Raw genomic sequence first — 18,514 nt, forward strand, 5'->3', positions numbered from 1 at the left:
ATTCAACTAATATCAATATCTGGATTACTATCCATCAATAAGACCTCATATATATCATTGATAAAGCAAAATCAGCGATAAAGCTTTACATATGAATAAGCTTTGGCTCTTGTCCCTGTAAATCACTGCACATGGTACAGGTTCATTGTCAATATTCCAGTGTTTGGCTAAAACAACATTGCGAAGAAAGCTTGAAATATAGAAATAAAAAAAAGAGAACAATGTTACGAGGAAAGACCAAAAGGTCTAGCAAAAATGGCTCTGGCAAAAAAAAAAATTCCCTTACTAAGAAAAGGGAACAAGAAAAAGTGCCATCTACCAGCCCTCCCAATTTCCATATCCCAGAACCTTGGCCCCACATCCTCCAAAATGGTATATTTCAAAACAATTGTCTAGTCCTTCATAAGGTCCCCACTTCATAGTTGTACATCTTTGGTCCAGGGTTCATGTCCTCTCTAAGAGTTCTCTTTTATCAATAATAATAGTAAATGGTTTTACATGGATTATTATCCAAGATAGTTTGTCTAAACATACCATGACTTAGCAATGGCTTTTTTGGATGCTAGGAAGTAAAATAAAATACATTTCTGGGAGGACTTAGGAATACCTGGAACAAATTTGTCTAACAAAGCTATTCAGTTTTTCTTTTTTCGAACTTTGATTCCCGATAATGTTTCATGGTTTTAGAGCGTTCATTAAAATAATGCTCAATGAATGTTAAAGGGTGACAACGCTCTATCCCTGTCTCCCAGCTAAGCTCCTTTGTTGTCACCCTGTACATGGGTTATTGATATAAACTACAAATGGCTCTTTAAAATACATGGCATAATCCACTTGTCAACATCAGAAAATTAGTTGCAAATAGGCTGCTTTAGATTAATAGCAACTGAATTGCAACAAAGGAAAGAATCTGACTTTTTTTTTTTTATAAAATGGCAGTTGTTTATGGTGCACAGCTCTCTAGCAAGGTAAGAGCAGGTGTCCAATGTAAGGCGGCAGTGAGGAGAAGTGCCCTGCTATGTTACAATGTGAGGCAATGTTTATTTTTTTTTACTTTATTTAACGAAGTGTCACAAAATGAAATCTCATTCATTTCCATTCATTGTGTTGGAATTGCAGTGTGTTGATTTCAGGTGAGCTGCAGTGCATCATGTGGAAAATTGCAACATGTCTACTATTTTATGGAATGCACCCACCTCAAGGCAGCATTGTAGTGTGTTGATTTATGCAGGTCAACTGAACTTGTGTAAATAAGCTCTAAATGTCTTCCATGTATCTACTTAAATAGTAAAGCAAGCCATATATCATGCAATTTTCTTTCCAGGACCACAGGTTGAAGGAAAGACAATTGCACGATCCCCCCATCAACACTGACTGTGTTGATGGGGGAATCAAGCAACTCCCCCCCCCCCATTGCGCTATTGTATTCTGACAGCGAGAGGTTTCCCAGCCATCGGAATACAATGATCACTACCAGCATGTACAGTAGGCAGGTAGAGGTTAATGCTGCCCCACTTGGAAAGGGTATGGGTAATCATGTTCCCAGATTTTCTTCTGGCAGACTTTGCTGGGACCAACCCACTAGTTCTGTGTGATATAAGGAACAGGGGGTTCATACCTAGAAAGCCCCAGGGGGTCTGGGATTTTGAGCTAGAGAGGTGTTCTTTTCATTGCTGTTGCCGGAACCTAGATCACCAGTACTATGCTGGGATCAAAATCCCCACTGTTAGGGGAGACTGTTTAGATTTGCAGTGCTCCTTGAAGAAACCTATTATGGTCTTTACCAAGAATGGACTCTCATCCTATGCAGGTATGCTGGGGCAGCCACAAGCAAAATGTTAGGGTCAAGGGATGTAGGAAGCTACAGCAATTTATGTTGAACTGTTACTTTGTGAATGTAATCATGCCAAATTATTTACGTAAAGCTTTTGGAACTTTGCCTTTGCCTGGTCTGAAGTTACCAAAGGGGTGTAATGCAAGTAAACGGCACATGTAATCTATAGCTCGGGTCGCTATACACATTGGGGTATAAAGAATACAGTACGAGAGCTGATGTACTGTGAAGACATAAATGGTTACCAAAGATAAAAAAGGTTTCTCTAGCAGCTTGTCATAAGTATTTACATGTGACAATCAGTAAAAATAGGATCAGCGCAGATAACTAATAAGAAGCTGCTAGCAATAAAGGAAAACACACTCCCTCAAATACAATAACAGAAAAAATTGCAGCACTAAAAAGAATCAAATAACACACAAATTAATGATTAAAAAAGTTCCAAAATCAGGTAATAAAACCCCAAAAAAGTCAGTAAATTCCAAATATGTTTTGATGTTCATTAAAAAACAAGAAAGTCACTCACCAAGGACTGCAAATGGTATATATCAGAAGTTCTTAGATTCCACGAAAATACCTGTGCAGATCTTTCAGTCAAGAAGGCCTGTCCCTGATGGTGAATACTTCCGTCTCTCCCAATGTCAAAGCATGGGGAAAAACGTAAAAAAATATACAAAACTCATAGTGTAGTAAGGTATAACACTCTTGAAAAGCAGATAGGCAAAGTGCACCCATGATGGAAAAAAACAGACTTCCAGTGCTTCACTCCTTCCGACCCACATGCAATGCAAACTCACCAGACGTCTGACTTCAATACGTCTGTCATTAGCACCACCGTATATTATATTATGTGTTTTTTATTGAAGGTTTTTTGCACTTATCAGCACACTTCCTACCAAAATTAGATTTTAACACATTATACTGTATATGTATTTGTATATTTTTATCTGTGTATATTAGCGCAGATTCTCTATATTATTACTATATTTTATTGTATGTGGTGAGACTACAAATAACTGGCTGCTATCACCTTGCTTTGCACAGTGATTCACTATCTATTTATTTATTTATTTATTTATTTATTGGTTTGCGCATTGGTTCATTGACCTCATTTGTTTTCCTTTATTGCTAGCAGCTCCCTATTACTTATCTGTGCTAATCCTATTTTTACAGATTTTTACATTGATACGCACTTTATGATCTAACAACAGTTATTTGATTTATTTTATTTCTAGGCTTTAAATCTATCATGGATATCTTTGAGGTCAGGAGTAAAAGAACCCTTAATACTGATGATGTTTTTGTTGAGGATGAGTTTTATAGTGAGGTTCAGGGGATATTTGTCAATTTAAAAAATATGACCTCTGAAATTAGAGTCTCATGGAACATCTGACTTTTAGAACACTATATTACTGAGAATATGGTACCTAGATCTTTAAGATGGGATATACCACCAGAACACCAGAACAGAATAATTAAAAAAATGATAATGAATGGTTTTTAATGAGGCTAGCACTGACTAAAATTGTCAAACTTAGATGCAGAAATTAATAGCGTAAGAGATAAACTTACTCCATTTAAAGATAAAGAGGATTACAAACGGGAATCAGAGAAATTGAGCAAATCACTGAAAGATACCGAGGATGAACAATGTTTTAAAAAGAAAAATAAATTTTTAAGAGACGTTAAATATTATAAGGAGGGTAAGGTCTTTAAATGGCAGGAGCTCAGTAAAACCCCTATACATAGAGACGATAATGAACCACTCAATAATGTCTCGGGACCTGCTATACAAAACCCTCAGATCACCCCATTGGTTAAAGTACATAAATCAAAAAAGAAAATGAAAAAAGGACCATGGAATTACAATAAAAAAAACAGAAGGGGTAGTTCTTCTCATGCCCCTCCCCCAGAAAGGAATGGTTATCCCCAATCTTGGGAGTACTGGCCCCTAAGGCGAGATTCTTATGGGGTTCAGGTAAAATAGGTTTGAACCTTTGGATAACTATAGGGAGGATATTTTTGGGGGGCATTATATGGAATGGCACCCACACCGGGCCTACCAAGCAAACCCATATAAAAGACACAACACCAACTACTCCCAACCTAGGAACAATCATCCCAATCATAGAGTAATACCTATAAAAGGGTGGAATGGGAAGAACAATCAGATCATAGGAATGGTTATGATATGAGGAACTCTAATCATCCTCCATCTTTCACTCCCACATCTAATTACCCACAGAATAATAATTTTTTAGGGGTAAGAGGCAACAGAAAAATAAGTACAGATGGAAGAGAGGAAAGAGAGGAGGGAGGAGGATTAACAGCCCCCAAGAAAAGGAAGGTGAGGGATTAGATAATATTATTTTCAATCTTAGCTCAATAACATTAGGGAAAGAAGAGTTAACAGTTTTGAACAAGGGACTTAAGTTTGCACTTAAGGCCAAGCTTAATAAGTTTTAAGCTTTCATTGACATTAATACGTTTACACGTCAACTGAGCATTAAAAAACATTTTATGCAAAACCCCATTCAGAATCAGATCCCTATAACTTCTACTAATAAATATACTAATCTTAGGAATGCATCACTGTTTAATCCCCTGGGTATAAATTCCCATATTTCCGCATTTAAAGATCTAGTGATACAAGATCTTGAACAAATTAGGATCTGGAAAGTTTGTGAGGAGAAATAATCTATCATAGGTATGAAGAACCTTCTTGAGAGGAAAGACCTTGTAGTCCGCCCTGCGGACAAAGGAGATGCAGTGGTCATCTTAGATGAGGAGAATTACATAGAACAGATGTATGATATTCTGGACGATAGGGAAACCTACTTACCTTTAAAAAGAAATCCCATGGGTATGTATTTCAAAGAATTAAAACTCTTGATAAATAAAGGTAGACTTGGCATTTGAATAAAAAAGAAAAATAATTTTTGATCCCTGTGGCCCAAAGGATTCCCATTATGTATTGTCTAACAAAAATACACAAAGATTCAGTCCACCCTCCAGGGAGACCCATAATAAGTGAAATAGGGTCTCTTACAGCTTACAGATTGAGGATTATATAGACTCATTTTTACAACCCCTGGTAATTAAGACACTTGCTTATTCACGTAATACTAAACATGTCCTAAATGAGCTGAGTAATCTTGAGTTTAGAGAGGGAATGTTCCTAGTGACAGCGGATGTTGCATCTCTGTATACAAACATTAAACATAGAGATGGTGTGTTGGCACTAGTTATATACTACCTGCAATTGGATAAAGATATCCCGCTGGTCCAAAGAAGGTTCATCCTTGATCTGTTATCTTTCGCCATGTCACACAACTTCTTTTGGTTTAATGATATATTTTATTTACAGCAAAGGGGCAAGGCTATAGGAGCTAAGTTTGCCCCTAGCTTAGCAAACATTTTTATGTCTCATTGGGAAAGTAATTTTAGGTCGCCAATGGGTACAGCTTGTTTTTTTACAAGCGATTCATAGATGACATTATACTGGTTTGGAATGGAGATGGAGAAACATTAGAATATTTTATGAATAATCTAAACTCCAACGAGCGCAACATACAGCTTTCTTTTTCCGCCAGTCTAGAGGAAATCAACTTTTTGGACCTGACCATTTTGGTAAGGGAAGGAGAATTATATACCAAAATGTTCTTTAACCACTTTACGACTGCTCACAGTAATATTACTGCGGCAGAGTGGCTCGTTATCGTCTGACGACGTAGTACTGCGTCGTCAGACACTCCCCCTTCTGGGCGGCGCCGAAGGCTCGCTCCCGCTGTTTTCATTCACAGCGGGAGTCGGGCCAGGGGAGGAGCAGCGGCGATCGCCGCTGCTCTTACCCGATCGTCGGGGATCGAGTCTGGAGATCCGCCCGCTGTGTGTAAACACAGCAGGCGGATCTCCATAGTGACAGGGAGTGACAGATCGGACTGTTCAGCATAGCTGGACATCCGATCTGTCCATGACTCACTCAGTCACCTCCCCCCCTACACGTCAGTAAGCACCAGGCATACATTAACCCCTCCCTCTCCAATAAAATTAACCCCTTCCCTGCCAGTGTCATTTTTACAGTAACAGTGCATATATATAGCACTGATTACTGCAGTAATGTCACTGGTACCCCCAAAAGTGTCAAAAATGTCAGTCAAGGGTCTGATCTGTCCGCCGCAATGTCGCAGTCCCGCAAAAAAAATCGTAGATCGCCGCCATTACGCGTTAAAAAAAAAACACCAAAAGTGACAGAAATCTTTCCCTTTGTTAGTAAACGCAATAACTTTTGCGCAAACCAATCAAAATACGCTTATTGCGATTTTTTTTTTACCAAACATAGGTAGCAGAAAACAAATTGGCCAAAAATTTTTAAAAAAATTGTTTTTTACATCTTTTTTGGGGGGAATTTCATATAAAAAAATGTTAAAAATATTGTTATTTTTTCAAAATAAACGCTCTTTTTTTGTTTATAGCGCAAAAAGTAAAAATCGCACAGGTGATCAAATACCACCAAAAGAAAGCTCTGTTTGTGGAAAAAAAAGGACGTAAATTTCGTTTGGGTACGGCGTCGCACGACCGCGCAATTGTCAGTTGAAGTCGCACAGCGCCGAATCGCAAAAAGTGGCCTGGACGGAAGACAGCAAAATCCTCCGGTGGTAAAGTGTTCAAAGTTACTGATAGAAATAGCTACATACTATTGACAAGTTGCCACCATCCAACTTGGTTGCGCAACATCCCGAAAGGGTAACTTATGAGGATTAAATGTAATTGTACATCTAATTTGGACTATTACGAACAAGCAAGTATCCTTAGAAGTTGTTTTTTTAGAGAGGGGATATGATGATAATACTCTGGGAATAACCACTGAGGAGATAGGAAACATAGAAAGAAGTGAGTTGTTAGATTTAAAAACAAAGAAAGAGAAATCTAAAATGGTATGTCCATTTATAACTAATTACACCATACAACACTATCAAATTAAAGTCATCATTAGGAAAAGATAGGGAATGCTTAAGTCGGATCTGATTTTGAACAGATTGCTCCCTAATATACCTGAGGTAATTTTCAGAAGGGCACCCAACGTGAGAGATAAATAATGTAGTCAATCCACCACAAAAGGTAACTTTTTTAGGATATTTAAAAGGCTTTTACCCCTGTAATAATTGTGTAATATGTAAATTAAGCCATAGGAGACTTAAAAAGATAAACCAGTTCTCCTCTTATAGTATGGGCAAAACCTATGAGATTGAAATTGATTTGTTTATTACATGTGAGACAAAATTTGTGGTGTACTTATTAGAATGTAGTTGCCAGAAACAGTATGTAGGCTGGACATCCAGAAGACTAAGGGATCGTCTTAGAGAACCCGATTGTGGAACTTTTTTATTATTAATTTGTGTGTTATTTACACTGCAATATTTTCTGTTATTTGCATGTTGCAGGTGAGATAGCCTCTTGCAGCAAGGGAGATGTTGTCGGCACTCCTTTTGCAGCGATCTATCTCCCATAGCAACGGTAGCAGATCTGCACCACTGGGACCCTCAGCCTGTGCACAGGTTCAGTAGGTACCTCAGGTATAACCTGAGGAAGCCACATGACCCTCTGGCATAACGTGTAGGGGAGGGGCCAATCTGTTGTCACCTTGAGGCGCACATTGTGAGAATACCGTGGTAATACTGTCTGATTTTCTTATATCCGCACTGTGAGGACTGAATGCTTTTTACAGTTTGGTGCACTCTAAGCACCAGGAAAATGTGAGTGTTTTTCTATTTAATAAACCATTTGTTTTAAAAGATAATGCACTATGTCCAGCTTTCTCTCTTTGATGTCGGCGTATGGAAATAAGTGGAAGAAAAAGAGGACTCTAAACTCGAGGTTGCAACCAAAGGAGTGAAACAGCATAAACAGATCCCCAGAGTGGGGCAAAAGCGCATATAGACCATTGGTTGGTCTTATCCCCCCAGGTGAGGGGTTTATCACTAATGTATGTGGATAATTAGAGCACATAGTGGTGAACACTAATTAAGGAAGCAGTCATTTGGATATGTAAACACAAGCCTGTTTTTTATGAAAGATTGAGCATATGCAAGCGAATTCATACCAAAGGACACTTTATGGACTTATGCATTGTTTGTTTTGTTTATGTTATATATGGTTTAATATGATATTCTGATTCTGAAAATTGCTATAATAGCACATTAGCATTTGGGAGTGAGGCACCATTTTTAAAGATAATTTTACAGAAGAGCAAAAGTTAGGTTAGGTGAAGTGCATGCATGGAGTCTGGGCTAGGTGCACAGCAGGACCCCATATTGTTACTGGGAGTGAGGTAGTGGTTATACGCTGGATAGGTGGACAGGTGGACAGGACAAGGACTCTGTGTGTCCCTCCTAATTGCACAAGTAACCATGGTGATGATTAGTAAATCAAGAGAGTTTATTCCTGTTCAGTTGTCTGTTCCAGTCAAGGTACCTCATGTGTAAAGCAGTTACCCTATCTAAAGTGCCAATCGTAGCCCACCCCTGGGTAGGCCCCTCATGTGACCCTTGCTTGGTGCTCCACGAGGCAGGAAATGTGGAGGACGTGATGACCACCTCATCACCCTACCCTTAAAAGCAGCTAGAGCTGGCAGCAGTGATTGTACAAAAAAAACCTGGCAGGCCGGTTGTACAATGCATCGACTTCAGTACAATCAGCCTGCCCATAGATGGATTCAAAATCGGCTGGTTCCTGCTGAAGAGTAACAGAATTTGAAGACTTGGAGATCCATAGATACGTGTATGTATACTTTTTATTGTAATGTTACAACTGACAATACTCATTCAGAATGAGCATCAAGTATCATAGGATGCAGCTTTGACATTTTGCATGAATCCCACTGTGGAGTCATTAGTTTAGCAGCAGGGAGCCATTGAGTTGACATGGCTCTAGAAGTGATTGGCTTTTGATGCTAAGGTCATGTAGATCAAAAGGTCATTAGGTGTGAAGAGTAAAGGAACAGGTCAAGCCTCCCTGCTATATATACAGAGGGCAAGACCAGTGTTAAGAGAGTGTGAGAACTGGCAACATCTCCTGAGTTAAGGGGCAATACAGAGAAGTTGAGGCGAGATGATTGCACTTAACACTGCACTGAGTTTTGTACTATTGTTCATAGTGCATGGGATGCCCACACTTTTTGAAACAGAGTCAAGATTTGGTCTTCAAGGATCTGACCTGGGCTTAAAACTTTCATCCATTCTTCACGGAAAAAGACACCTACAAAATATTAGGTATCCTCTGTATATGATGCAGCTCTACCACAATCTGCTCATGAGGAATGAGTCAAAATTATCTGAAAGAGCCAACACTTCAGATTATGACATCGTGCTAAGCCTTGTTGCAAAAAGTAAGTACATTAGCTCCAATGGCTACTTTATTTTTTAAGTATGTTTAGACATCTATTTTTATATAATTAGATTTTAATTTTAGCTGTTGAAACATTTAGTTTGATAAAGCACTGTTTATTCAAAAATGATTATTAATCATTTATTAAAACAAATTCATTTTCTCCTTTATTTCATGCTTTGTTGCACCTCAGCACTGCTGATTTCCTCCAGCCTCTTTGCATCTACATGCACTCCAGTAAAGGCAGCATGGTATTTCTCAGTGTGAGCTCCCTGATGGTGACAACAGTAGGCCATTCCTGCAGAATATGTGTTAAAAGAGCTGCTGATTGTCTCTAGAAAAACCTGTGCAATAAGGTGACAACATAGAAGCACAATTGGGAGACAAGGGCAAAGTGTTGTCACAGGAATTGGCTGAACGACAACCCTTATAGCATGATCACCAAGTGTTATTTTATTGAAAGCTGAAGTTTTAAAAATACTGAAAATTACTTTTACAATTACACTAACCAATAATGTTTATATGGGATAAGATTTAAGTGATTGGTTTTATTTTAAAATGAAGAGGCATTTTCCCCAAGATTCATCATGCATTCGCTTTCAAGTACATGTATTAAAAGTAATATCATTAACTGATTTTCATGTGGCCGAGGAATGACCCTTTTCTCGTTCCTCTAGTCAGAAAGATGGATGGTCTATTACTAGACTTACTCCTGTTGGGTATAAGTGTTAAAACACTTGTTATCCAACTACTTTTTGTGTATTGAGTGTCTAAGTCTATTCCTGTCTGGCCACCACACAGACAGCAGTTTGACACATGACATGTTCTTCTTAGTGACATCTAGGAAAACAAAGCTGCAGAACAATATATGAATGTTAATATTTTCGGAACTGGTTTGTTTTTCTGCAGATTGTACAGAAGACAATAATCGCCTCAAGTTGTCTTTCGATATGTCCTCGATTTCTAGCAGCAATGAGTTACAGTTGGCCCAGCTAAGGATACACATCTCTTCATTCCTGATGTTAGAGAACAAAACCTTAGACATCTATCACAGCAAGAAAGGAAAAGAACTCTTCCTTGGGTCATTCAAGATAGAACCTGCTACCTTAAAAGGTTCTTCCTGGGCTAGCTTCGACCTTACCCAAATGCTTCAGCTCTTCCTCCAGCACGTAAGAAAAAAACATGCAGATGAGCACATAAAGTCCAAGTACATAACAGAGAAAACCATGGACACCAATATGGAATTAGAACCAAAATACAGTACACAACAGACCACTTATACATTCAGTGCAGAGAGGGCTGTGCTTGTAGTGTTTGCGAAGGACAAGTCCTATGACAGTGTAGTTGGTTCTCCGAGCCTCATCAAAACAGTGGAGTCCTCAAAGTATGTTGCACTGGAGAAAGCTAGCAGAGTATCAGCCATCCGAAGACACAGAAGGAACAGGAATGAGAACCACCATATGCTGATAAACAATATGCCTTCAAGACCTGTAGAACATGGCAAACCCTTGTGCCGAAGAGTGGATATGGTTGTAGACTTTGGTGAAATTGGATGGGGTGATTGGATCGTCTACCCCAAGAAGTATAATGCCTACAGATGTGAGGGTACATGTCCAATCCCATTGAATGAGACATTCCAACCAACAAATCATGCTTACATGAAGGTAAGAGAAGGGATACAATCCATTCCTAATGATGTTTTTAACATTCTTTAAGAAATACATAATATACACATGGCAACTGTAAAAAAATATATATATTAGGATGGTAGTGACTCAGCTCTGTATGTAATTATTTCTAGAGCATTGATGTCATAATTGAAGGACAGCGGTATCTCTATTCTGACATTAGTCATTTCAAAAGATATATATATGGCATTCTAAAAGAGAAACCATACTCTTTTTTTTTTTTTTAGAAATATTATAAAGATATAAATATTATTTTAGTTATTTACATGACTATGATCAGAAAATATATAAGGACATTAAAAAAATAAATTTTCTTATTATACGATGTGCTTCCTGCTTACTAAGTAAACATAGTAAACATTTCACGAACACCTCCCATCCTCAACAGGCTTGAAACCAGGATGCAGAATGTATTCCCTATATGTATATATATATCACTTGAAAGACAATTTTACAGCATGTGCATGAAATAAAATGATAAAAATATAAAACGTAAACCAAATACACTTTGAAAGACATACATTACTTTCATTGAAGTGTACCAATAATTCCAAAATATGTACTTAAAAGAAAGATAGGTAGACAGCAGATGATAGATAGATAGATAGATAGATAGATAGATAGATAGATAGATAGATAGATAGATAGATAGATAGATAGATAGATAGATAGATAGATAGATAGATAGATAGATAGATAGATAGATAGATAGATAGATAGATAGATAGATAGATAGATAGATACTCAAAGAAACAAAAATCCTTTTTTTTTTTTTTTTTTTGAAAAATTATTTAAAACATAAATATTAGCAGAATATGAAAATTCACTTTGCTAGAAACTATGCAAGAATTCTGCTTGGTCAACAACTCTGCTTTTCAGATTATGCTGTTGTGTCCATTCTTAATAAATCAGCCCCATTATTTTCACGATTAGATATTAGAAAGTTAGGTGTTATAGTTCTATATGGTGCACTGGAAAATGACAAAATAAATTGAGTACACACACACACACACTATTTGTTACCATCACAATTCACAGTTTTCTTCTTGTTATTTCAGAGTGTGGTAAAGTTGTACCAGCCTGAGAAGGTGGAATGCCCATCCTGCGTCCCAGTGAGAATGAGCCCATTATCCATGCTGTATTATGAAGGAAGTGATGTTGTCTTAAGGCATCATGAAGAAATGATTGTCGAAGAGTGTGGCTGCAGCTAGTCCTCTGTGTATATATATATCTTCATATGCTCAGATAAACTTTTTTGTAGATAATGTATATATGTAATTATTTATATTTATGAGAAAATAAATACTAGATGTTTTGTACTGGGGTCAAGGTATTTTTTTTAAATTGTTTTTTATTAATAAAAATGTAAATTTAAAATTTTTTATTTCAAAAACATGTATTAAACAAATTATTGTAAGCAAAATCCAAGAGTTCTGGGGCATCTTTTTTGTTGTTAAATTGTTTTTATTAAGTGCCGGTTCACACATATGCAATGTGAGACATCGCATGTGATTAGCCCCACACTGCTATGCGAATCACATGCGATGTCTGTGCGATGCAAATTCAGCCATACAAATTGCATGGCTGAATTTGCATTGCATTCAGACCAAAGTCGAGCAGAACCCTTTTTTGGTCTTCACCAGAATCGGATCGCATAGGTGTTTCACACCTATGCGATCCGATTCATGTCCAAACTGACAGTTTGCACTGCGATATGCAAACTAATCTGGGGGTGTCGTTAACTTTGTATTGACACTCCCAGCAGTTCGCATATGGCAGTGTGACCTGCCTGCAAGTTGGGTGCGATGCGGGAACCTGCAATGGATTCGCAGGGTTCCCGCATCCCACCAATGTGAAAGTTTTGTTATACAAAAAAACAAACATACAAAAAAGAAAATCACAAAAAAAATAAATAAATAAAATAATGAAAAGAAATATAATAAAATGGGCAGCCACATCCCAATCCTAAGCAGTACTGACGTACATATCAACTTAAGACATATGTTTAATAAATCAAAATGCAGTCTCTGCATAGTCAAAAGCATAACTATTGCTCTAAGTTGAGTATCCCTGTATTATGCAGTGCACTGCACCTTTCCTATGTTTACCCATAATATAGCGGATAACACAAGAATATATAATAAAGGTCATAAATATTAATACATTGAGAAAAAAATGCCACTACATATCCCACTGTGCCCCCCTTCAAGTCTGTCCGTATCCATACCATCAGGTATGTATACCATCAGGGACATGCCCAAAAACCATACTGACCCAGGGATGGTTCTGGGGCATCTTAATTAAATACATAACCAATGGGGAATGTTTCTAATTGTACCTCAGAATTTAAAGATCCCCTTAAGAATTACCAACAACCATGTAGTGAGAGGATCTGCCTTATCAATTTATTCCATACATATATCCAGCCAGATTCACCCTTGTACTGCAAAGATGTTGGTAATGGAGAATGTAAAACCTGATTGTATTTATGACCATCATAGTCCCATCATAGTCCCATATAGGGATGGGCTATTGGTTCTGCCCGGGCATGAGTTCGGGGGGGGAACATTTGCCTGTTCAGCCTTTCGCCGAACACCCATATTTGCAGGGTGTTCGCCAGGTGTTCGCCCCGACGAGCGGAGCGCATTCTGCGCCCTGATTGGTCAAAGTGCCAGTAAAAAAAAATAAAGAAAAAGTCGGCGTGGGCCCACCCCCTAAAATCCATACCAGCCCCCCTGCCCCAAAGCACCCACCCATGTTGAGGGTATGTGGCCTGGTATGGACTGGGGGAGGGGAACTACACACCATTTTTGTCTTTATTTTTTCAATAGCTGGGTGCCCCACAGTTGTAACCGCGAGTCATTTTAAATGGGATTTGACTCGTTTTTTTTCTTTAGAAATGTAATTTTTTCTATAGCATTTATTATGCATGCTACAGATGCGCCACTTTACATGCTCATTAAGGGGATCCCCCGGCACTAAATTAAAAGGAATTTTCCATTTTTATTCTTGCACCTGAAAAAACGTTAGTTTTAAAAAATAAAAATGTTATTGATACATGTCCCCAAGTACCCAGACCACCATGCCACTTTTAAGGCCAATTACTTGCATATAACCCTTCAAAATCTTTTGATTTTACTTGTTTGGCTCTCATAGACTTCAATGGGGTTTGTTTTGGGTTAAAACATTTCCCTGTTTGGGAGTTCTGCTGCAAACTGAACAGGGGGCTGTTCAGCCCATCCCTATTCTCATATAGGATCCCCTTTATTTAGCCCTCATCTCTAACATATTCATACCTTCCTTTTTCTCTCTTTCTGCACTGTTTAGCCACCAGGAGAAAAGTAACACCGTGTTTGAAGCAAGCCATCCTCCTGTGAGGAATCTACACTGTCTGCTATAGTACTGACGGGTGCAGCTACATGGACAGTGATTGTATCTCACAATTTTCCACCTAGCTCCTTTGATTTTTCAGACAAGTTTTGCTGAACCTGAAGGTGCTGACAGAACAGGAATTGGCCCAAATTGGAGCCATGTATGGCCAGCACAGGGCTATGGACTTCTCATGTAAAAATGCTGATTGGGTTTTCACAAGGCATGAGTCACATACACTTTCATACCCAGAAGTACCAGGTGTTTCCTTTGGCACCCAACACTGAATGATGCTGAGGAGAAACAAAAGGAGATTATAATGCATTGCGTGTATTTTTCATTTATTGTTAGCTGTAAGCACCAAACACATACGGGAAATATAAAAACACTTAACTTTAGGAGAGCAAATTTTCCAAGGATGAGGGCTGCTCTCTAAGACTTAGACTGGGAGGGAATATTGGCATTGATGAACACAGAACAGAAATGAGAATTCTTCAAAAAACTGTATGCAAACTCCCTGCAAAGTATATTCCCATGGGCAATACGTTTAAAAGGTTAAAAATAAAACCTATGTGGCTCACGGCCAAAGTTAAAAAAGCTATAAATATTAAGAAAAGAGCTTTTAAAAAATATAAAAATTGAGGAACACTATCATTGTTTAACCACTTCAATACAGGGCACTTTCACCCCCTTCCTGCCCAGGCCAATTTTCAGCTTTTAGCGCTGTTGCATTTTAAATGACAATTGCATGATCATGCAACACTGTACCTAAACCAAATTTATGTCATTTTTTTCCAACAAATAGAGCTTTCTTTTGGTGTTATTTGATCACCGCAAGGTTTTTTTCTTTTTTGCTAATCAAATAAAAAAAGACCGAAAAGTTTGAAAAAAAAAAGTTTTGTTTTTTATGTTATACAATTTTGTAAATAGATAAGATTTTTCCTGCACTGATGAGCACTGATGAGGCTGCACTGATGAGGAGGCACTGATGAGGAGGCACTGATGGGGTGGCACTGATGGGGTGGCACTGATGGGGTGGCACTAATATGCGGCACTGATAGGCAGCACTGATGGGCACTGATATGTGGCATTGATAGGTAGCACTGATATGCAGCATTGGTGGGCACTGATAGGCGGCACTGCTGGGCACTGATAGTTGGCACTGATGGGCTTTGATAGGTGGCACTGATGGGCACTGATAAGTGGTACTGATGGGCACTGATAGGCGGCACTGATCGGCACTGATGGGTTGCACTGATGGGCACTGATAGGCAGCACTGGTGGGCAATAATGGGCACTGGTGGGCGGCACTGATAGATGGCAAGGATGGGCACTGGTGGTCAGCACTGATGGGGAGGGCACTGGGGGGCAGCACTGATGGGGAGGGCACTGGCGGGCTCCCTAAGCCCTGATTGTCATCCCTGGTGGCCATGGTGGGCATCCCTGGGGTCATGGGTGGGTATCCCTAGAGGTTCTAGTGGCACCCCCCCAAAAGGTCTGCACTGGTAATTAATGATCTGATTACCAGTGCAAACCCCCCCCCCCCCCCCGTCAGGAGAGCCGCAGATTGGCTCTCCTCTACTCTTGCCTGTCAGGCACGAACTAAGGAAAGCCGATCAACGGCACTTCCTATTTAACCAGCTGTGATTGGACACAGCTGGTCACATGGTAAAGAGCCTATCTGCGTCCGGTCAGGATAATGCCACCACCTTCCCGCCGTCATTTGCCTATAGGGCGGGTGGGAAGTGGTTAAATGTTATAAAGAATATAACAGAATATGTAAAAAGGAAATCAAGGACGGAAAAATTTAAAATGAACGACAGATTGCAAAAGATAGTAGGACAAACCCCAAAACATTATTCAGATATATTATTAATTAAAAGGTCAGGTCTGAGCATGTAGACCCTTTACAAAATAATCTGGAGTGGGTGACTGGGGACACAGAGAAGGCAAATGTATTAAATACTTTCTTCAGCTCTGTGTATACAATGGAGCATGGGGGAGCTCATCACCATAATGGGAATGGTATTAACACAGCCCCAAATGATCCACAAAAAGTGATATCAAAAGTGATATGGTCCAGAAATATTTAGACAGAATAAAGGTGGATAAAGCACCTGGACCAGATGGCATACACCCATGGATCCTAAAAGAATTGAGCTCTGTCATTTCAAAGCCTTTGTTTCTAATTTTTAGGGACTCATTAAGGACTGGAATAGTACCACTGGATTGGCGTAAGGCCAATGTGGTGCCTATATTTAAAAAGGGATCAAAGTCTTTGACAAGTAAATATAGACCTGTTAGTTTATCTTCTATACTCAGAGAGTTTAATAAAAGACCACACAGATGAGTTCTTGCTGGAAACATATTTTAGGTAACAGACAGCATGGTTCATGAAAGAGAGAAGTTGTAAAACAAACCTGATTTCTTTTTATGAGGAGGTAAGTAAAACCTTGGACAGAGGGGTGGCTCTGGACGTAGTATACTTGGATTTTGCAAAAGCGTTTGACAGCTCACCACACACGGCTAATGTGTAAGGTAAAGTCTACAGGCTTGGAAAGATCAGTTTGTAAATTAATAGAAAACTGGCTAAAAGACCATATGCAGAGAGTAGTGGTTAATGATTCTTACTCTGAAGGGTCTAAGGTTATCAGTGGTGTACCCCAAGGTTCAGTGTTGGGACCCTTACTTTTTAATATCTTTATAAATGATATAGGGTCTGGGATTAAAATTAGCATTTCAGTCTTTGCAGATGACACCAAGCTTTGCAGTGGAATAACTTCCTTACAGGATGTCTCCAACTTACAAGCTGACCTCAATGCACTGTTTCATTGGGCTAATATGTGGCAAATGAGGTTTAATGTTGATAAATGTAAAGTTATGCATTTGGGGGTAAGAATATGCATACATCATACATACTAGGGGAAGTGAAGGAAGTGAAACTGGGGGAATCCATAGTGGAGAAGGACCTGGGTGTTCTGGTAGATCATAAGATTAATAATAACATGCAATGCCAAGCTGTGGTTTTTAAAGTAAGCAAAGTCCTTTCTTGTATTAACAGAGGCATGGACTCCAGAGAGAGAGATATAATTTTGCCCCTGTACAAATCATTAGTAAGATCTCATCTGGAATATGCAGTTCAGTTTTTGGCACTAGTTCTCAAAAATGATATCGAGGAACTGGAGAAAGTGCAGAGAAGGTCAATCAAGCTAATGAGAGGCATGGAGGAGCTCAGCTATGAGGAAAGATTAGAGGAACTGAATTTATTCTCTCTTGAGAAGAGGAGATTAAGGGAGGGGGGGGGGGTTATGATCAACATGTATAACTACATAAGGGGTCCATATAGCGAACTTGGTGTTGAGTTATTCACTTTAATGTCATCACAGAGGACAAGGGGGCACTCTCTACATCTAGAGGAAAATAGATTTTTTCTACAAATACGGAAAGGTTTCTTCACAGTAAGAGCTGTGAAAATGTGGAATAGACTTCCTCCAGAGTTGGTTCTGGCCAGCTCAATAGATTGGCTGTATTATTTCCTAGGTGTACATAATATAAATGGGTACTAATATTTATAGGTAAAGTTGATCCAGGGAATATCTGATTGCCTCTCGGGGATCAGGAAGGAATTTTTTCCCTTGTTGTAGCAAATTGGATCATGCTTTGCTGGGGTTTTTCATCTTCCTCTGGATCAACTGTGGGTATAGGATTGTGTATATGGGATTGTATGGTTGCGTTTTCTTTTTTTCGTTTTACAAGTTTGTAGGCAGGTGGAGTTTTATGATGCCCCAGTCGGAAGGGTTAGTGTTAATTATGTTCCTGGGCTTTTCGAGTCCAACCCACTGGTTCTGTGTATAATGAAAGGGGGGGGGGGGCTAGAGAATGAGAGAGAATGGTTACTGCTGTTACCAATGCCAAAGTCTGTCCTGCTGGCCTGCTGAAATATGCAGAGCCTGGAGTGCCAGTTAATGCACATCTGTCTTAAGGATCCTTCTACAGCCTAGGGGGGTTGCTAGGACCTGCAGTCCATCCTAAAGATGCCAGTTCTGGATACTACCTTTACGGTATCCTTTCCTGTGCAGGGGCAGCCACAAGTCTGAGTTAGAGACTAGTTTAAAGTGATTTATTTTTAAGTAAAAATAACAAACATGTTATACTTACCTGCTCTGCTGTGCAGTGGTTTTGCACAAAGCAGCCCAAATCCTCCTTTTCTCAGGTCCGTCTTCGGTGCTCCTGGCCC

The 18,514-nt window shown here is 39.1% G+C and overlaps 1 protein-coding gene across 1 annotated transcript; it reads left to right on the forward strand.

Annotated features, from left to right (window-relative positions):
* Nucleotides 1-4,543: 4,543 nt before the first annotated feature.
* On the forward strand, nt 4,544-12,119 carry LOC309552793 (nodal homolog; the record flags this gene model as incomplete). Its single annotated transcript, XM_082253707.1, has 4 exons — nt 4,544-4,697; nt 8,991-9,221; nt 10,130-10,884; nt 11,967-12,119. The coding sequence occupies 4 exons, from the start codon at nt 4,544-4,546 to the stop codon at nt 12,117-12,119; spliced, it is 1,293 nt and encodes a 430-aa protein (XP_082109833.1).
* Nucleotides 12,120-18,514: the final 6,395 nt, after the last annotated feature.

Source organism: Pelophylax lessonae (genome assembly GCF_965119305.1).
Source record: "Pelophylax lessonae genome assembly, chromosome: 4".
Lineage (NCBI taxonomy): Eukaryota > Metazoa > Chordata > Amphibia > Anura > Ranidae > Pelophylax > Pelophylax lessonae.